The sequence below is a fragment of the Sorghum bicolor genome, chromosome 1 (assembly GCF_000003195.3).
Source record: "Sorghum bicolor cultivar BTx623 chromosome 1, Sorghum_bicolor_NCBIv3, whole genome shotgun sequence".
Taxonomy (NCBI): domain Eukaryota; kingdom Viridiplantae; phylum Streptophyta; class Magnoliopsida; order Poales; family Poaceae; genus Sorghum; species Sorghum bicolor.
In genome coordinates this window covers 11,146,386-11,160,737 of record NC_012870.2, presented here as the reverse complement: position 1 = coordinate 11,160,737, position 14,352 = coordinate 11,146,386, and the positions used below count along the sequence as shown (strand labels likewise).

General features: G+C 39.9%; 1 protein-coding gene across 1 annotated transcript; it reads right to left on the bottom strand.

Moving 5' to 3' along the window:
* LOC8054186 (CSC1-like protein RXW8) lies at positions 2,340-10,504 on the bottom strand. Its single transcript, XM_021455527.1, has 12 exons — positions 10,182-10,504; positions 10,023-10,080; positions 8,633-8,983; positions 7,659-7,805; positions 7,353-7,416; positions 7,053-7,262; positions 5,580-5,774; positions 5,185-5,483; positions 4,256-4,532; positions 3,854-4,129; positions 3,209-3,442; positions 2,340-2,900 (listed from the first exon to the last, which is right to left on the bottom strand). Exons 3-12 carry the CDS (start codon positions 8,911-8,913, stop codon positions 2,601-2,603), a joined length of 2,283 nt encoding a protein of 760 aa, XP_021311202.1. The 5' UTR covers positions 8,914-8,983; positions 10,023-10,080; positions 10,182-10,504; the 3' UTR covers positions 2,340-2,600.

The following is a 14,352-nucleotide window of genomic DNA, read 5'->3' as shown; positions in this document are numbered from 1 at the left end:
TTATTACACGAAGACTCCTCCATTGGGGGAGTAGTTTCTATAGATGATCATTTGCTGACCTGTTCTTTTAGATATCGTGCATAGTTTCAACCATAGAAACTGCCCTTACACACCGTTACACGCAATTTGTACTGGTTCTTTGCCCCCCTCCCTTCTTTATCTCAATTTCGCCTATATTCATTTGTGTTTGTTGTGTTGAGAGATAGAGACTAAAAACAAAGGAATTAGAAGTGTCTAAGTGGAGGTTTATCTAAGTTAAATGTCACAATATATATTGATAAAAATAGAGATGATTACAATTCTATAGGAGTAAAATAAGTTTATAGGGATGAAACTACTCTCTCTTTGTTCCAAATTATAATAAGATGTTTTGTTTTTAGATACATTACTTTTTACTATGGATCATTGTACCTTCACACACACACACACACACACATATATATATATATATATATAATATATATATATATAATATATATATATATATATAATATAATATATAAGTGTGCATAGTAAAAACTATCTAAAAAAACTATCTTATAATATAGAATAGAGAACAGTCAACATTGTTTTCAATACATGGGAGTAAAAATAGAACATATAACATCCACTTAGACTAGTCTTATAACTAGAAATACGAACGTCCAAGAACTCAAAGCACAACAATAAACACCCCCACTAAACAATGGTCGTAGGGCGCACCATCTAAACGAGTATAAACCTTGGAGCATATGTGCTATCCCGTTAGGAATCCCATGTGTGATATAAATTTACTTGCCGGTGGTGCGACACACCGACATGGCGACATGATATAGATTTGATCAAACATTGATCGATTAGAACCAAAAAAATGTCAGATCAGTTTTTTTTGCCCAAGCGAAACCCAACCATTAACGGATCAAGTCAACTTGAATGGTTTCTTGGAGTTTTTCTACTTTGGGTTAGGTTTTTTTAGTAAGTTGGGTCATTAGTCGAAAGTCATGACATATACCAGATCGGATACACTAGCAGGTCAGGTTGGATCATTTTTTTCTTTTGGGTTGGTCCAGACCAAGTGGTCTTGTAACATAAGGCATACATGAGTTCTTTGACAAACTGATAATAGGGGTTATGTGTTTGACCTAATCCTTACAAGTACATTGTTCATTGTGAAGTTGGGCAACATTGTATTTGAAGAATCGATATAATGATCTGTTTTGTTCAACATACATAAGTTATTCATCAAAATGAGTAATTAGTTTGGTAATTTGGATGCCGCCAGCTTCTCCACGCCCACATCACTCATTGCAACAATTAAAATAAACTCATTCACTTAATTACTAAATCTAATTCGACCATAGCTTTTCAGGTATAGTCACTTCCTGATGAAGTCCCTGCTTTGGTTGAAATCATTGACGGCAAGCCGCGACCTGGCAGATATGTCATCTTCTTCGTCCACGGTGATGGCGTCCTGAGCCGTGGCTTCGCGCGACCGCGAAACTGCTGCCAGTTTGGCCACACGCATTGTTTTTTGGTTCCGAAAGGGTGGAAGCACGTGTTTTGAGTTGCTGACACGTTTTGGACGTTCGCTTCTGATGGTGGAGGTCGCCGGCCGGACTTCAACTTGAATGTGCTCGGTTTTTTCCCACTTCCCAGGGCCTTCTTTCTCCGTCCAAAGACAGACTTTGATCGGATCAGTAATCGCAGGACGGACCGTTTCTCTTCGAAGGTCAACGGAGTTACACGAGAAGGTTGACCGCGATGGATTACATTGACATAAGCCAATTGGTTGGCTGCTTGGGTGAGGTAAGCAATGAGTTGTTTCTTGCTTGGGTGCCTTGGATTCGGATCCTCTACTCCGGCTTCGCATGTGCGTCCATTTGTCCAAGAACTAGCAATATATGAAACTGAAACTCATGTGACAGCATAGGCCAGCCGGATCGGTATCCTTTCCTAGGCCCACCACCGCCCCCAGCATCGGTTTCGCAGGTCAAAAGAAGCGAATTGTCAAGGCAAACGGACCACGCCAAACTCGTCTCACACCAAGGAAGAAAAGAACTGCGAGTGTATAAAAATCGAGCTCCCCTTCCAGGCCCAGACATCATCGCCCACATCGATCCAGATTTCCTCAGATAATATAACTCTGCTTCGTGGAGGAGCTGCAGGCTGCAGCTGCTGCTGTCTGGGAGGCATTTCGCTGTGCCACGCGCGCTCGCGCTATGTAATTTAGCTTTGTTGAGAGAATAATAATGGGCAATTAGTTCTCTTTACCACCGATGCCGCCACGCTGTTTCCAGTGGCTAGCTCACCAGATACAGAAGGTCTTCTGAAGAAATAAACAAGGCAAAGGGGAACATATATAACCAGAGAGGCCGGCCTGAACCGTTTGAAGAATCAAACAATTGAAATGGAATGGAATGACCTGAAAAGTCATTCAAGCATCAATTGACACGCCAAAATTTCTACCCTTGCAAACGGGTGGTATACGTGTACAGTATACTCGCTTCCATTTCTGTGCATCTTCCTCTCCCTGTATGCGCTATCTATAAATAATATGCTATACCGGTAAATGTGTGTGGTTTGTCGACCTTGGATTTACATGGGCGGATGAAGGAATGGTGCTATACTGGTAACTCTCTCTTCTTCGGTCTCAAAATGGACCCAAGTGATCTCACCGCGCTGCGTAACCGACTAACCGGGAGCCCATCCAGCGTCGGGTGGGATAGTTCGTCGACGGCGCTTTCCTTGCGGCTTGATTCTCCTGAACAGCCGCTTCGGTCTTCGTCTCTGCCGGTAGTGCTGTGACCTTCCAAAGGCACGTCGTCGGTGTCATGGAACTGAAAGTAGGCAGAATGAAGGCGGTGATGAAGGTCCTCCGTTGTAGCTGATTGCTGATCTTCCTTGTCCATGTCAATCAAATTCTGTGCGTTCCAGCAACCAATATTCAAGTCAGAGTGATTCATAGCTAGACATGTGACTCGAACCCAACTCACAGTTGAGAGCATAAAAAAATGTAAACTAGCAACAAGGTCTAAGGATATATGTGGTTCCCTTTGCCAACTTATACGGACTTCTTGCCCTTGCGAGACTAGGCAAGTGCAGCCAAGAGAACCAAACACGCCTGGAATTTATTCTTGAATCCTTCATTTTTTACATTTGCAAACTGCAAAGTACTTTGACTCTAAAAAACAACTACAAAGTATTAAAGATTTAAAGAGATTGCACCAACCTGTGCAGGGAAAGTCTTGAATAATGGAAGATGACGCTTCCTACAATACTGGTTGAATAGAAGAGTAAAGATGATAAGAGGGACAGTGAAGCCAGCAGCTACAGGGGATTCTTTAATAATAAATACACCAAGACAGATGATCTGAGTGAGGATTAGAGAGAATATTGTAGTATTGTGCGCAATTGGCCAATATAGACCGCCGGTGTCGTATTTTGTGCAGTAAACGTTGAGGAACTGAAAAGGATGACATTGCAAATTCATTAGCTCAAAGCAGCACAGAGGACTGTTCTTTAACAAAATTTTATTGTGTTAAAACATAAATTCACTATTGAGTAATGGCAAAACCAAAGGTTTCAACTACTTTCTTCACTACAAATTAAATTGAATAACACAAAAAAGTTTACCTAATAGGAAACTATTTCCTTCTGTTTGGCTACAAGTTACACGCAGATTATAAGAATAATAACAGAGATCATGAAACTCAAAGAATCTCTCAATTTCCATACATACATGTGGTTAAAGAGCATTTGTTCGACAGCAAAGCATGACACTCTAATTTTTCAATATTCTCCTGATTATAGTAATACCTACGCATAAATTGTGCATATTGACTTCAAAGCAGAACTTTTACCCCTACATCCTCACCTGGTTGCGATAGACGACGTAGCCAAGACAAAAGTACAGCAGTAAAAAGGGCAAGATTAGAGGTGCTAGTACAGAACATGTGAAACCCAACAGTCCACACAACAGAACTTTTGGCACTTCAGTGTGATAGGGAAATGAGTAAAGAAGATCGCTATCTTCCTTCATTCTCAGAAGATATCTTCTTGCAGAGTTCCATGTAAGACTAAAGAGTTGCATAAGTTCTGATGATAGACTAGCCCATCCTGAAGTAAGAACATAGGTTGTAAAGAATGTAGCCTGAAATGGAAATAAAGTTTTCAGAAAGCAGCGCTGAGCTACCGAAGAGAACTTAATACAATACAAACATCGTACATCTATTACACAATTAATAATGCAAGTATAATAAACAAACATGTCATTTACCTGCACAGGTACTGCTTTAGCAAGCTGCATAGGAATGTCCTTTGGGCTTGATAAAGCATTCAGTTGGCTAATTGCTGAACCCGATAAGACATTGACAAAGAAGACATTCCAAATGGTAAAGTATAATACTTTACAGCAGGCACTTTTCTTTCTTTGACTGTGAGAGATAGGCCCCTCTAAAGTAGAAAAGAGCATCATGGTTGGGGGGACAGTATATAAAAATATTTGCAAGATGACACTGGGAAGATATCCAGTTATTAGCTGGGTCATGTATTTCCTGCAAGGAAACAATAATCAGTATATGTTGCTGAAACGATGAATAAAACACAGAAGTACAATGCCAGAATGGAAGGCTAGAAGTGCCTATCATCATCCTAGCTGATTTTTTTTTAGAAAAGGAGGTTTCCCCTGCTTTATATTTCAAAAGCAACACAAAAGTTTAAGCTCCAAGTTTTGGCGATCTCTCTCTCATCCTAGCTGATAAATTGAGCCATTTTGAGTATGGTGCGCACTGTATCTGATGCTAATATAAGTGAAGAAAACCAAATCTATAACAAGACTAAGGGGGTGTTTAGTTCCAAAAAAATGCAGAATGCAAAATGCTAACTACTTTGCAATGATGGAATACAAAATGCCAAAATTTTTAGGGTCATGTTTAGTTTCATCCAAAATACAGAATTTATTGCCATCATGAGGGCCTCTTGAGGCTCTTTTTGGCTTTTTTTGTCCTCTTAAGGCCAAAATCCAAAATGGAAAATAACCACTTTTTTGCCAAAAAATTTGCATGGTGTTTAGTTCCATTTTGCAAAATGATGAACCAAAACCCAAAAAAAATTGGAATAGAAGGGGAACTAAACACCCTCTAAAAAAGGCGATGTCTTTATCTTTTAGAAAATAAAATGCAAGTTGTAAGTATTTATGGAACTTACTTTTCCAATATCCCTCTCAGAAAAGGGAGCCTTTGTTGCAGCTGCTCCAGCTGAGTTAAACCTTGTATAAATGTCACTGGTATAAGGAATAAAAACATGAAAACGATAGACCCCAGAAGTGTGACTATGTGCCGAATCCAGAGTTGCTTGTAGGGTAACCAAAGATTAGACCAATATATGTCATCACGCTCTGGAGCCAAAGTAGTGACCCATCTCATAGGGTTCGATGTCTGTAGAATTTTGGCTACAACTAGCGCTGCATACCGAGTTTTGAAAAATACAAAAGCAGCACCACATTCCTGTGTTCAGATCCACATAATAAATAAACTAATTACTAATCAGGAGTAATTTATTAATTAAGGATAGCAAAAAATCATGACTGTTGCTAGTTTGACCTCATCAGGTAAGCTCGAGCTTGAATCATTCACATCAGACTTTTCGCTCTCTTGCTCGTAATCACTGGGCAACAACTGGAATGAATTAGAAGATGCTCCACAAAAGCAGCATTGAAATGTGATGGGTCTGCATCTCTGATCAACTGTCGCACCCTTGAAATGTCTGAACTTCCTGTAAACCTTCTTTGCACCACTCTGTAAATAATAACAAATTACTACTACAAACGGGAATAACATAAGGAAGATGCAGTGACACTGTTTATCTGAAGATTTCAGCTAATTCCATCTTCAGATAAGCGACCGAAGTATCTAGCAACACTAACCATAAACTTCAGTTGTCGCGAATTACATTTATGCTACAGCCTCCGCCTCATGAATATTAAAATTTGAATTTCGCGCATTATAATTACCCATAAAAAGACAATAGCAGCAACAATTGTAGATCAAGAGAAAATTTTTTAATAAAAGATTAATAGAACATGCACGATAAATCAGTAGAAGATAAAGGATGTTGAATGTGCTAGAAAAGCTAATAGAACATGCACAGATGTCCCTTGCCGTGCGGAATTCTTGTTGGTCAGTGAAGCAAATGCTAATTGTAATCTTGCTTTATCTAATTTGGAAAAGCTCTCTGTTTTGCTCTAGATGAAAAGGAATATGCAAGTTAGAGAACAACTGTTTTGCTCTAGATGAAAAGGGATATGCAAGTTAGGGAATAACATTGGTGTCTCACTGACAAGTAGACATTGGCTTCGCATTTCAATCTCAGTATCTCACTGTATGCGCTGATCCAGTTAAAAAATTATGCATGTTGCTGAGCTGATTTCAGAAGGACCAGGGGCTGTTTGTTGTTTTAAGGAGAATGGGCTTGAAACCTACAACAGAATTACCATCATAGTCCTAGCTGTTCTTAGCATGATATTGGGGAATATCCTTGCTATTACTCAAACAAGCATGAAATGTATTTGCATATTTGTCCATAGAACAAATCCGGTATATAATTATTGGAATAATTGTTGGAGACTCAAATGATGGATATGCTCATGATAACTTATACGTTGTTCTATATCTCCATGAATCATGAAGTTTTGCATGTATTATGTTATTTATTCTACATACTGGAAGTGATGACATTAAGACTATGCAGGACTACACATGAAAGATCCTTTTCTGGCTCTCTTTAGCCCTATGTTTCTTATCCCTAGGAGGCCTTCCTCCACTAGCAGGTTTCTTTCGAAAACTCTAGGCAGACCCATGTTACAAATTTGCAATCAATGGTTGTGTCTGTATAAGCTATATTAAGTTGGCAGATACCAAATTTGCATAATTGTGATGCAATTTATAAATAAATTATCTTGAGTAGACTGACGCGCCCATAAGTAACAACATTAATCCAGCAGCATTACATTTCCTACAAAAATAATTTTGTTGTCTAACATTCGTATAATGTTTATGACTATAGGTATTTCTTACCACTATCTTCTGAACTTTCCCAGCTTTGTAAACAACTTGATGAGATAGGTAACTTGATGCATGGTACTTGGTAAAGAAACTTCCAACTGTCCTACTGAATGATTCTGTACTTGATTTTGGAATTCCTCGGACAAGGACAGTAAAATGGCTAGGATTGCTTGTTGCTCGAGAAATGTGATACAACCTCAGCCTGGCAATGTGCTTGTACTCCTAGAGAAACAACACCTAATATAAGTTTCTTATCATTACGTAATAGAACACTACTTAACAAAATTTAATGGCTAAACTACTTGAGCTTACCAAGTATAGAAGAATGCAAGCTACAGCAGAGATGATGTACAGCACGACACAATGGACCCAAAGCCTGTGGTTATAACTAGCATGTCAAAAAAAATCCAAGGCAATGTGTTTTTTTTAAAAAAAGGTATGCATTCAGTGGACAGTACAAAATGTAACGGCAAATCTAGATAGCTGAGACATATTTAGTAACAAGTGCTTAAAAAATCTGTAATCAACAGGAAATAAAATATATAAGGTTTTATACTTAATACTTAACTACTGAAGTTAACCACCTTATAACCAGGTTAGATAAGTTTTGCTACTCACCATCTTGATCTTTCTTCCACATTTCCTATTGTAAATGTCTCTAATGATGCTGACGGAATCCGGACATGATGCATATCTTGTCCAAAATAATTCAGTGGAAGGACTCCAAATATACACAGAATGGCGGCTAAGGAGAAGATGCGTATGCTGTTGAAAATAAAATGCATTAGCTTGTATATTGTGAATAGAAATAATTGAAAAACTGCATGAACACAATCAGGTAGGACTTGAAAGTAGCATTTTCAGAGGTTTCGTTATGTTCTTTACCTCCTACCAAGGCTAAAAGTTTCTTTCCCTTTCAGTTTGAACATAAATGTTTAAAAGTACAGTTATAAGAGATAAGAGAAATAACCTACACACTCACCATGAACGATGGAAAGAGTTTTTGTGCCATAGAAGTGACTAAAGTAGAGCAAACTGCATCAAATATACTTGAATAATAGCTAAGTTTACTGATGATACAAGATATAATTTACGCTAAAATATGATACAAAGTTTTTTTGACACTACTTGTGAATAAAGTTGACATTAAGGTGCTTATATCATCATTATAAAGTGGTCATAAACAACTTAATGTGGATTCAAGTAATAAAGTTGACATGATAAAGTAGCATAACAAACCTTCTAGATCAAAATATAAGTTGACAGATTCAAGTAACACAAACATAAACAACTCAAAATCTTGGCAGCAACTTTTAACAGTAACAGAAACTGAAGAAACACATGTATACTAGAAGTTTTATTTAATTTCCCAAAGTTACAAATTTCTGATTTTTCTTTTGTTCACAATTAGAGGCAAAAAGCTAGCTGGCTTGTCATTATTATCGAAGTAACATAGCAAATCTTGTAGACCAAAATACAAACTGATAAATTCAAGTTCAAGTAACACAAAAGAAGAGCATAAAATGTTGGCAGCAACTTTTAACAGTAACCAGAAACTAAAGAAGAACATGTTAAAGTAAAAATGCAGGTACCTGAATACTAGAATTCTATTGAAAACAACAGCATCCAACCCAGCAGTAGCTAAGATTTCTTCCTCTGTGCACCGCAGACTTTTCACAATCCAGCTAGGGGATGGGACAAATCTCTCCAAGATAAAAGCATCACGGAGCCGGTTGTGCTCCTCAGCAATCCTTCTCCCAAAATAGACCTTAACATTTTGTGGCTGCTTCCTTAGAATGGAGTAAAGTGACAGAAAAAGCACACAGAGACCGATGTTGATTCCAGCAGAGGTCAGGAGACCACCAACTTTCATCTCTTTCTAAAACAAGAGATCCAACAATCCTGTCATCGAAATGTGAAAAGCTTCATGATCATGTCAGTACCTGCAGAAACAGAGTAATAGTTGTCATTTCACATATATATAAGTCATACAGGAATGAACTGTTAATTTCGTGTGTATATATATACAACTGGTTTTACTTCTATCAGTTCAGTACTTTTATTGATTTATTAAAAACACAGTAAAAAAAAGAGTTGTACTATTGATCAGAGGCAAGATGGTTCATCCTCTGTATAGAACTAGAGCAGAAGTGTTAAACTGAATAAGTTCTGCAGTGAGATTTGCAAGAAGTTGACTGCATCGTAGAAAAGTATAGAATGGAATATCAGACAGTGTTCCCAGAAGACATAAAGAATCTGAAGATCAAAGGTAAGACAGATGGTTCATCCTCTGTATAAAACTAGAGCAAAAGTGTTAAACTAAATAAATTGTGCAGTGAGATTTGCAAGAAGTTGACTGCATCAAATAAAAAAGTACGGAATAGAATATCTAACAGTGTTCGGAGAAGACATGAAGAATCTGAACAACAGGGCTTTGTCAGTTTGTGCCAAAAAGGACAAAAAGAAAATTCCTCTAGTCCACTGTTAAAAGAAAGCTGCAGCACCTAAAAGGCCCACTTAAGATTTCACAAGACTCGCTCAGTAACTGCAATTATAAATCCAGTTATGTTTCTCTCCCAAACGCTCAACTGAAAACAGTTAACTAATAACCGACCACAAAGCCCAATCCATGGTGTCGTTCTCATACTACAGATCATGTTTGGGTGTCCCATCCCGTCTGTCGGTGTTGCTGCATGCTACAATTAGAAGTTAGAACAGCTGATCGTCTAATCCAGAATACTTAACCCCTAAGGCACGTGATGTTCAAAAGCAAACACATCGAGATCGCAATCACCGTCCTTTTTTGCCAATCTACGCAGACAGATATGCATTACTAGCAAGCAAAATCTCGAACCGAGAGCACTAATAAACAAGCATACTGCCGACGGTGTTCACACTGTACTCTCGCTCCGCTCCGCTCGAATTCCTCAAACCAATCGTAATCTCAACTTGTCGACGGCACCAAGAGAGAAGCAGACTTACCCAAGACAGTAGTAGTAAGCTGAATCGAACAATGCCGCCCGAACTCGAATCCCGAACCCTACACATACATCGAGAACCCAAAAAAAAAAGCCAGCAAAAAAAATCAGAGAAACTCTGCGGATAGAATCATACACGGAGCAGAGTAACCAAGGCGATCACCTGTACTGTAGTGGGGTCGAGTGGAGTGGAGTCGAGTCGAGCGGCGGCAACGCGCTGCCGACGGCAATGAACTGACGAGGAAGGCAGGCGATCGAAGTGGAGAGAGGCACGGCGCGGAGGGAGGATGATCGGGCTCGGGGCGGGGGCGCTGGGGGGAGGAGGGGAGCGATGGTTATAGCAGTAGGAGTAGTTGGCGATCGGGATTGGTCTGGTCTGGTGGTGGGTGGGATCGGATTTGGAAGTTTCGATCGGAAGGAAAGGATGGCATGGCATGGAGGTTGGATGGGCGGGCGGGTGGGAGGAAAAGGAAAGTGGCGGTTGCCGGTTGGAATGGCCAATGAATGAATGGGGGTGCGCGCCCGATCGCAGAGCGAGTCTGTCTCTCTGGGAGTCAAAAATGCTCGCTCCCACTCCCACGGGGGAAAAAAGGGGTGCAGCGAGGGAGAAGCGGGGGAGTTTGGAAATTGGGGGACCGCGGGCGTCGCCCTTCGTCCTTCTCTTGTGTTTGGTTTCGTGTGTGGCGTCCGGTCGGTCGATTGCGGTTTCACCCGCGGGGGCGCACGCAGGGGGAAGAAGAAGGAGGCTTCGGGTCGGGGCCGACAGGCCAAGCCACAAGCCAGGTTGGTTGTTGCGTTGCCTTGCCCGCCGCCGGGTCGGGCTCCGGGCTGGATCGCGTAGGCGCCTAGGCGGTGCGCCTGGCTGCTGGCTCTGGGCCCAGGGGCGGTCATTGGAGGCGTACATAGGCCGCCGCACGGGATGGTTGCAAGGCATGATTTTGTTTTTCTAAGGGCTTTCACCTTAAAAACCAAAAAGTTTTCAAGATTTTCCGTCACATCGAATCTTGTGACACATGCATGAAACATTAAATATAGACGAAAACAAAAACTAATTACACAGTTTAGATGTAAATCACGAGACCAATCTTTTGACCCTAGTCAGTCTATGATTAGATAATATTTATCACAAACAAACGAAAGTGCTACAGTACCGAAAACTTTTCACTTTTCGGAACTAAACAAGGCCTAATTGAAAAATCCTTAATGTCCTCCTAGTCATGTAGCATTTCCAGTAAAGACCTCAGGGGGTTATTTTCTGTGACACTCATTTAAACGGAAAAGTCGTGGACAAAAGATGGGTATGAAAAAAGTATACATATATAGTTTTGAATGGATGGTATGAAAAAGATGGGAAATAAAAGTGTGAATGAAAGAGTAAAGCGTTCCATAATACAACTTTTGAGGGGGGAAATTTTGTCAAGGTTGGAAGTAGGGTGTAGCCTATAGATGTATAACGGGCCGGGCTGGCACGGCCCGTAGCCCGATCGGACCGGGGCGGGCCACGTCGGGCCACGGGCCGGGCCACCACCGTGCTGCGGGCCGAGGGTGCGGCCCATGGTCCGGCCCGTGGGCCATTTTCCCGGGCCGTGCCGCCCGTTCAGCCCGGTCGGGCCGGGCCGGCCCACAGCCCGACAAGCATCTCATGTCTTAATTTACCATTTTTTTAACAAAGGTCATTTTTTTCACAAATCACAACATATGAAAGAAGCAGCATACAATTTCATTGTTTCTAGCAAAACATATCTCAATTCACAAGTTATATCAAAGAGAAAGAGCACAGAATCACAATATATAGAACAAAATGAGCGGGCCATGTCGGGCCACGGACCGACCGGGCCGGGCCACCACCGTGCTGCGGGCCGAGGGTGCGGCCCATGGCCCGGTCCGGCAACGGGCCGGGCCGCCCGTGGCCCGCAAACACCGGGCCGGGCCGTGCCACGGACCGGGCCAAAAGGTCGGGCCACGGACCGGGCCAAATTTAACGGGCCAAATGTACATCTATAGTGTAGCCGTATAGGACTTCTATTTATTTGTGTATAACAAAGGCTTTGTTAAGTTTTTGGATATGATAGCACTTTCATTTGTATTTGTCAATTATTATTCAATTATAGACTAAGTAGATTTAAAAGATTTGTCTTGCAAGATTTGACGTGATGAGAATCTTGAGAAAAGTTTTAGATTTTAGGTGCAACTGAACAAGTTCAAAATATTGGCATCCATGTATAACCAAGACTGTAATATTGGGTTGTGTACATCCTCGAATGTAGAGACCGGATTTTATATCCATTATCTAAAAAATGTATAACCAAGAAATTTTATCGTTTGGGAGGCTTCTTTTTTTGTCAGCGTTAGCATAACGGTCGTTGAACTTCCACACGTGGCGGTTCCTTTAAGGGCATCCCAATGATAATCAAATAGCTTTTAGAAGCATTTTATTTGTTACAAGGACATTTTTAATAGCAATTTGTAAATAGCTAGTGAGGTATAGAAATAATAAAAAGGTAACATTTTTATTGGCTATCAAGAAGAGAGATCAAATAACTAGCGACTTCCAAATAACTAATCTAACACGATCTTCTAGAAATATCTCTCACACATAACTCTTTCAATATAGTGTTTATTTTTTTTATTTATATGTCTCATCTCGCTAGCTATTTATAAATTATCTTTTTTTTTTGAGAAATCTATTTATAAATTATCATTGATGGCTAATGATTTTTTTTTTCTAAATTAGCTATTTGGGAACCATCGGAAACGTACTAGATGGCACTTCCTAAACCTAACTTTTTCATTTTCCACACACGTCCTTTAATGTGCTACTTTCTTTTCAAATCACAGTGGATAACCTATCACATCGAGAGTGTCTCTCCTCCAAACACAAACAGCAAAAGCTACAACAAACTGTAATACGTACTACGAAGTATCCACGTCCGTATTACTTGCAGAGACTGACAAGAGTGCATTTTCTCTTTAAAAACGAGAGTGCAAATCACAACCGTGTTTACAAACTCGTCAAGTACGCACCATAATTACTTTTTAATGTGCTTAAACAAAGTGTTAATAGCATGTACGCGTGCGTACAAGTAAGCATATTTTGAAAAAAAAATGTGAAGAAAGAGTATGATTGGGATGGGTCGTCACAACTATTGATATCTACTGTCTGTCTATTTAGGCCCAGCAGGCTTTGAAGCCTACGCTAGTTGTGGGCTGGATGATGGCTAAAGTACGCGACATTGTGACCCGGTAGATAGAATATGTTACGAGAACTCACGCAAGATAATCTTGAATTGATCATTGATTTTTTTTTTGAAACCACGCAACAGCGTGTTTTTCATTAAGCGGGATATTTTTAGTTACATTATAAAGTCTGGAACCCAATAGCATGGAAAAACCGAGGGCTAGTTCAATGGAAAATCCGAGGGCTAGTTCAATATGTCTCGACACGAAAGAAGCATTGGTACAGTAGAGCATTTGATGGGATTTTCTTGATTCTCACGGTTGGACGACCGCAGGAGCGCAGAGCTGATTTGAAATATGCCCTAATAAAACATACCAATCTAAAATATACGAATCTAAAATTTTGTTTTTGCTTCCAAAAGCTCAGGCTCGTTTCTCCTTTCTATTACGAACCAGATATGAGTAAGATACAAGCGCCAAGCAAAAGCTCATAATATCAGCAAATGGTAACTCTTACTAAACATTATTTCGACCTACTCAACAAAATCATCGCCCTCCATGATGGAGGTCTTAAAAGGGTCACGTAGAGATGATTGCATATGTGACAATGGACAGTGCCTCCTCGTCATAAACAAAAACCGTGGAAATTAAAGCACTTCAAGAGTGAACAACTGCTGATTGAAATTGCATGTTCAAGGTTGGTTAGTGAGATGGCGACCATTGCTGCAAGATTCCTTCGTGTCCATTTGGTATCAACCAAAATCATGGCACTAGGGCCTGGTTTAGATAAAAAAGTGTTTAAATTTTAACACTGTAGCACTTTCATTTGTATTTATAATTATTATCCAACTATGAATTAATTAGATTTAAAGATTCATTTCGTAAATTATAAATAAATTGTGTAATTAGTTATATTTTTTATCTATATTTAATATTTCATGCATGTATCACAAGATTTGATGTGATAGAATTTCTTTTTTGGATTTTAGAGTGAACTAAACAAGAGGAAAAAGTCTAAATAACCCCCTGAAGTATTGATGGGTGTTTAGTTTTGGGCTTGACCTATGAAACCGGATAAACGGAACATTAAACTTTGCATGTTGGTTTAATTTACCCTGGATGATATTCCAAGGCGGTTTATGCCTACGTGGCGGCCA

Excerpts from the sequence above, each read along its gene's own strand:
- LOC8054186 (XM_021455527.1), bottom strand. The coding sequence starts at position 8,913 with ATGAAAGTTGGTGGTCTCCTGACCTCTGCTGGAATCAACATCGGTCTC. Across the intron at positions 7,806-8,632 it reads AATAGAATTCTAGTATTCAG|CATACGCATCTTCTCCTTAG; the intron begins GTACCTGCATTT and ends TATTTTCAACAG. Across the intron at positions 4,130-4,255 it reads CTAAAGCAGTACCTGTGCAG|GCTACATTCTTTACAACCTA; the intron begins GTAAATGACATG and ends TTTCCATTTCAG.